Below are 6872 nucleotides of genomic sequence, written 5' to 3'. Positions count from 1 at the left end.
GGTACGATTTTCATATTTGAGTTAACTGTCAGAGAGACAGGTCCGCGATTGTGGCTGTGTTTAGTTCCCACGAAAAAAACACCGTAGCGCTGAAGAACACTGTAGCACACTGTAGTATTTTTCGTTTATTTGTGGTTCATCAAAACACTGTAACTAGGCTCAAAAAATTCGTCTCGCAACGTACATCAAAACTATACAATTAGTTTTTTTATTTACCTACATTTAGTCATTTGCTATATTTAATGTTTCGATGTGATGGAAATTTTGTGGGAACTAAACACAGCCTGAGTTTTTTTCTGAAAAAACTCCAGCGATTCAAAAACACTGTTTATGTCATCAATTTAAATACACTGTCAGATAGATCGACCATGCTGGGCATTGATGGCCGGAGACCTCAAAGAAAGGACAGGAACGGGTCGAACGCAGCTAGTCCTGTACATGTATGTGCTAGTCAGTTGTCCCACAAATTCAAATTCAGCAACGCACGCTACCTAGAACAATGTCATGTGCTACTACATGTATAAGTACATGCTATCTGAGTGCAAGTAACAGATATGCAATTAATTGGCTTGTCCTCCAGAAGAAAGGCACCATATCAAAACTGTGGCCCTGTGGTTCATCAACGAAACATCATAGTGATACGTGCTTGAGTCTACAACCGTCTTGGGAGACACGCTCGCCTTGGGTTAAGTTTCAGAGCTGAACCTCAAAGTCCATTCAGGAAAATAGCCATGCCAATGTTGTTGTTCTTCACTGCAGACACAGACATCCATTGCACCGGCTGCTTCCTCCATGGTGGTTAGTCCTTTTGGTGGCAGGCCACCAGATGCATTTGTGGATAAGATCAGTGCCTATTTGATTTTTCAGGGCTTGACATTGGTAAGTTTACAACATCAACATAATAAATTGTTGATTTAAGGATCTACTAGCTTCCGGCAAATTGTCATCCCATCCCCAAAGGCACCTGCAGTTCTTAAAAAATATCATTATTAACAAATGCAGCTGGTATTGCAGTACTGGTAGGCAAGGCATTTCGAAGATTCTAAGTTTGCAAGTAATGAACACATAAGCAATGCACCAAATACCAAACATCATACAACTGGAAGGAGAAAGAGACCATGCTGATATCAACACGCATATCCTCCAGAACTTTCTTATTGAAGTTCCTTATACTGATTGTCTTTTGGTCATCAATCTAAAAAATGGTGGAAGTCAAGTCTTATAGGATGTCTAATGTAACCGTATAACATATTTAGTATGTAACATCCCAATGGCATTCAAACATACCAATGGATCAGCAACCCGTCCATACCAAAGGACATTGTCCATTACAATTAAACCACCAAGTCTTACCTACATCAAAACAAAATAAAAAGGTCAACACTGAGAAAAACAAAATGGCTATTACTATTGTGATGAAATTATCAACATCAACATCAACAAAGCCTTTTAATCCCAAGCAAGTTGGGGTAGTCCAGAGTTGAAACCCAACAAAGACCATTATTCATGGTTCTGGCACGTGAATCGCGGCTTTCCAAGCACTCCTATCCAAGGACAAATCTCTAGGTATACTCCAGTCTTTCAAGTCTCTTCTAATTGTTTCTTCCCATGTCAATTTCGGCCGGCCACTGCCTCTCCTCATATTACCGTTGTGCTTTAGGATACCACTATGCACTGGTGCCTCTAGCAGTCTCCGTTGGACATGTCCAAACCATCTCAGCCGGTGTTGGATAAGCTTTTCTTCAATTGGTGCTATCCCTAGCCTATCTCGTATATCATCATTTCGAACTCGATCCATCCTTGTATGCCCACAAATCCAACGCAACATGCGCATTTCTGCAACACTTAATTGTTGGACGTGCCGCCTTTTTGTAGGCCAACATTCCGCACCATACAACATTGCCGGTCTAATCGCCGTTCTATAAAACTTGCCTTTTAACTTCTGAGGTACCTTCTTGTCACAAAGGACGCCAGATGCTTGGCGCCACTTCATCCATCCCGCTTTGATTCTATGACTAATATCCTCATCAATATCTCCATCTCTCTGTAGCATCGATCCCAAATATCGAAAGGTATTCCTCTTGGGCACTACTTGGCCTTCCAAACTAACATCTCCCTCATGAGTGGCGCCGAAGTCGCACCTCATATACTCAGTTTTAGTCCTGCTAAGTCTAAAACCTTTAGACTCTAGCGTTTGCCGCCACAACTCCAGCATCCTATTCACTCCCGCATGGCTTTCATCAACTAACACGACATCATCAGCGAAAAGCATACACCAAGGAATATCACCTTGTATGTCTCTTGTGACCTCATCCATCACTAGGGCAAAAAGATACGGGCTCAAAGCTGATCCTTGATGTAGTCCTATCTTAATCGAAAAGTCATTTGTGATGAAATTATAAACTAAATATATGGTAAGAAAAACAATAGAAAATATAACTGCTTCTAACAAAATAAGCAATGATTAAAAAACGAGAAAAGAATATATGGGGGAACTAAGTAGAGTGCAAAACCTAATGCCTTTTACGTAAAAAAAGAGAGGAACCAAAATTTAAAATCTTACAAGTTTTAGTAAAAGCTCAATATACTCCTCGTACATTCTCTTATCAGCATCAACAAATGCAAAATCATAACTAGAAAAAGATAAAAAAAGAGACATTTGTTAGAAACGTCAGAGGTTAACATATATGGTGACAGATATATGAAACCAAATTGATATACCTCGAAGCTTCACCACAATCAAGCAATGATCTTAGAGAATCCGCAGCCAAAGCATGTTTCACATCAATCTAAGGAATTTGAACACATTTATCAGCATAGAAATTTTAAAATGCAAAACAGTACTACCTCCGTCCCAAAATATAAGCATTTGTTGACTTCTGCTAATCGTATTTGATCATTCGTCTTATTCAAAAAATTTGTGAAAATATTATTTATTTTGTTATGATATGTTTTATCATTGTATATATTTGAAGTATATCTTAATTATTTTTATTTTTTCTCAATTTTTTTGAATAAGACGAATGATCAAACATGATCAGCAAAAGTCAACAAATACTTATATTTTGGGACGAAGGTAGTATTACAATTGTAGGGCAGCACGAAATGCTAAATATTCAGCTTTAAGTGCATAGAGATCAGTTACTAAAAGGGAAATATTGGTTAATGTATGAAGGCTAGATTTCTGATAAAGATAGAATATGCAATATATCAAGAATTCTAATTTCATGAACTATATAGCATGCAATGTCAAAGAAATCTAAAGAAAACATCCAAATCTAATGATAAGAAGAATGAAACAGAAAACATACCAAAAAATAATGAACTAAAAAAGACGCTTTGCCTCCCTGCAAAAACATCTTTGTACATGCTCTGCGCGACAGTAAAAATCTTACTTTAAATTCGCACCAATAACAAGACTGTCACTTGTCGACCCAAAGCCCCAAATTAAGCTATTACTATTGAGCCATAAAAAGGAATGTTGAACCGACTTAAAAACCCTGTACACTTTATTATAGAAGTTTGGAATGAAGGATCAAAAAGTGAATAATAAATAAGAAGGATCACCTTGTGTGCAACACCAGCACGCTGATCGTATTTCTTGGCAATTTCTAGACATCTTTCATCCCTTTCACAAGCAACCAAGCGACCAGATTCAGGAAGTGCTAGTGCTACAGCTAATGATGAATACCCCTATAGAGAAGATGAAAAGAACTGCTCAGATAAAGCTAAAATATTCGATAAATCTATGCACAGAAACTGCTTTACACAAGGCCTACAATACATTTCCCATTGCAACACGTTGTGGTTAACACTATTGTTGCTTACAGGAGGAACGAAAACACTACAAGTACAACATTACCATTTATTTTTACTAGAAATACTTAGTGTACTATATGATATCACTTCTTAGGGGAACTGAATATAACCAGATACCAGTAGGACTGTTTCTTGCAGAGAGTTTATTTACCCACTTATTTATAGCTTATTGTCACAGGATGTGTGGACTCCATGTTTCCAATGGTAGGGCAACAAACTGACAAGATGGGAACCTTTTCATTTGCAAGTGTATACATTTCCTCAACCTTTCTAAGTAGGACAACCTAGAAATCTAACGATTAATTTATGTAGACCTTAATCAATATAACATGCTCTGGTTCCATGATATAAACAGAGAGCAACTACTGCCTAGCATATACTGACTGGTAGTGAAAAGTAGGTAAATTTAAATTGCAAAGTACTCGGTTCACATACAGTAAAGACACCGACTTCAATGCAGCGCTGCGCCCCTTGAATCTGAACCAGCATCGCTAATAGCTGAGCCTGCGCCGGCGAAACCTATGAAGATGGAGAATTAGATTAGATACCCATTGGACACATCAGATTTTGTAACAAAGTATCTGATTGTATACCCAGAGAAATAACATGTAAGCAATGAAATTTATTTTTGTTATGTTCCAAGCAAAAGATCAACAAACTCAAGGAATAGCAACAAAATGACATTAAGTACAATAGCAGGCTTAACATTGAAAAACAGGATTATCTTTATCAGGTCTAACATCCAAAAGCAGTACCAGAAGAATTATTAAATGTATACCACAAAAACAAGAATACAAATGTGTCCCTGCGTAATCAGAACATAATGTGCATGCATGAACACGAAGTTCAACTAAATGCCAAAACGCAAGTGCAGAGCACACTAGATGGTTCTAGATTCCGGCACTTCAATGGACTATGATGTTATTTCAGAACCGCATGCACTTCCATCTAAACAATTCAACATCAATCAAGCTCAGTAGTAGGTCCAACCCCACCAAAACAGGATCATCAGTATTGTGCTTAACGTAAAACGAAGTACTTCCAAAAGAAACTGAATGCATAATGTGAAACGAGACTATAACACAAGCATGCTCCCTGCATATGTAGAATGTAATGTGTATGTGCTGTGTATATTCAATCAAATGGTAGCCCATATCAGGTCACTTTGGAAAAATGAAATGAGCATGGCAACCCACGTCGAGGAACAACAAAGGCAGTAAGAATTTGCAGCCCACACGGATCACACATTTGCTGTTCCTAGTTTTTTTCAATTGAACCGAGTACAATATCATTGCAAAGGACTTCATCATCATCAATGCAACGAAACAGGAAGTAAGGAACGGCATAGAGCGACGATACAGATGAGGTATGCAGTTTGCTATACTGTGCGACACACCTGCATCTGGCTCCCCCTCATGGCCGCCGTCTCCTCGCGGAGCTCCTGGAGAACCTGAAACCATCAAGGATGGGGCAGTCAGAATGCAGCGAAATTTCCCAGCACAGAATCGCACTGTAGCAAAATTTGGTCGATTCGAAATGAACGGAAATGAGAGACGGAGACGAGAGGGTGGCCGCACGGGGGGCTCGCGGACGTTAGCCATGAGGTAGTCGTAGAGCGGCGGCATCATACCCAGCTGCTTCCGCCCGCGCCGCGCCTCCTCCACCGCCGCGGCGGTGGCGGAGTGGCGCGAGCACATGAGGCGCACGAGGCATGCCCGCGCGCCGCGACGGCTTGACAGGGAGAAGGCGACAGAGGCCCCAGGGAGTACGGTCCGGGCCGCCGGCGGGGGAGGGAGAGGAAGTGCGGCGGCGAGGCGGGGCGACATGGCTGGTGGCCCACACGCCAGTGACCGTTCGTGCAGCCGTTTCCTTTTATTTTTTATTTTTTTGAAAGAAACGTTAGTTTGCTGAAGTTACAGTTCTATAAGCAGCTCAGGAAAAGTGACTTTAAATGGGGCAATGATCTTTTTAAGTAACGGGCAGTTAAAAATACATAGAAAAAATCCATTGATAATAATTGTATGGAGATCATACCAATAGGCCGTGTCTGAAGGCAATGATCAGTAGTTCAACAACCAACCTCAGCAGACTGGGAAATCAATCTACCCCCAAGCCTCCGAGCTCCCACTGGCTGAAATAGGCCGTGTCTTCCAGAGCGTCCCCTCTTCTGTAGGAAAGGTCCTTGTTGGCCTATTCGTTTTCCTCCTTCCTCCCTAAGAAAACAAGAAAGAAGCGAATCAAAAAAAAAAATCTCCAGCGACAATAAACCCAGACCATGGTCCAACACGCAGTCGACAATCCAACAACGCAACCAACCAATCAACCAGATATCGGACCTCCGGAGGTTATCCAGGGAGCTGTCCAGGAGATCGACCGCCGCCGGCTCCGCCGCCTTCACGCCGACCGTCCCCGGCTCCTCCGGCCTCGCGACCTATCACCATCAGCGCAACGCAGCCACGGCGTCAGATCAATCATCAATCCCCCCTAGAATCCGCACCCACACAACACACGCGCAGCGCCGTTGACCGTACCGTGACTTTGGCGCGCTTCCCTGATTGGCTCGGAGGCGGCGAAGGCGGCATTTTTTTTTTTTTTGCGGGTGGCGAAGGCGGCATTGGGGACGACGGAGCGGGCTCCACGGGCGCCGCACTCGCGGCCGCCGTCGGGGACGCGGGCGGCGGCGAGGCCTCCACGGAAGGGAGCCGCCGCTTCGCCGCGGAGCTTCGGCGCGAGGTGGAGACGCTAGCGCGGGCGGCCGCTGCGGCGGCCGGGAGGCGGGCGAGTGGATTGGAGGGGATTGAGGGTGTGACCAGAGCCATCCGATCTTCAATGGACGGGTAGACATAATTAGGCTATTTGGGCTGAAGCGGGACTTATTTTATTCCTTCTCTTTTTAACGTTTTCTTTTTCTTTTTCCATTTAATGCACCATTGTCAAGTAATACATATAAATTATTATCTTATACATATCAATAAATATATATAGTAAATTACATATAATTTGTACAGTGGAAGTATCAAAAAATTTTGAACTCGTTTAGTATTTTCTATCGT

General features: G+C 42.1%; 1 protein-coding gene across 1 annotated transcript; it reads right to left on the bottom strand.

Moving 5' to 3' along the window:
- Positions 1-314: 314 nt before the first annotated feature.
- Positions 315-6621, bottom strand: LOC120660427 (O-methyltransferase MdmC-like). Its single transcript, XM_039938964.1, has 12 exons — positions 6435-6621; positions 6351-6401; positions 6156-6250; positions 5900-6032; positions 5216-5269; positions 4255-4338; positions 3568-3693; positions 2722-2789; positions 2564-2633; positions 1288-1353; positions 1118-1195; positions 315-964 (listed from the first exon to the last, which is right to left on the bottom strand). The coding sequence occupies exons 2-12, from the start codon at positions 6399-6401 to the stop codon at positions 944-946; spliced, it is 846 nt and encodes a 281-aa protein (XP_039794898.1). The 5' UTR covers positions 6435-6621; the 3' UTR covers positions 315-943.
- Between the last annotated feature and the right edge of the window lie 251 nt (positions 6622-6872).

The sequence above is a fragment of the Panicum virgatum genome, chromosome 2N, assembly GCF_016808335.1.
Source record: "Panicum virgatum strain AP13 chromosome 2N, P.virgatum_v5, whole genome shotgun sequence".
NCBI lineage: Eukaryota > Viridiplantae > Streptophyta > Magnoliopsida > Poales > Poaceae > Panicum > Panicum virgatum.
Note: the sequence above shows the minus strand (reverse complement) of the source record. Positions and strands in the feature narration are given on the sequence as shown.

What these genes read in the sequence shown, in the direction of transcription:
- LOC120660427 (XM_039938964.1), bottom strand. Translation starts at nt 6,401, where the DNA reads ATGCCGCCTTCGCCGCCTCCGAGCCAATCAGGGAAGCGCGCCAAAGTC. An exon ending in GGAAGCGCGCCAAAGTCACG is followed by an intron (nt 6,251 to 6,350) that starts GTACGGTCAACG and finishes TGATGGTGATAG; the next exon opens with GTCGCGAGGCCGGAGGAGCC. An exon ending in TTGAGCTTTTACTAAAACTT is followed by an intron (nt 1,354 to 2,563) that starts GTAAGATTTTAA and finishes GTTTTGATGTAG; the next exon opens with GTAAGACTTGGTGGTTTAAT.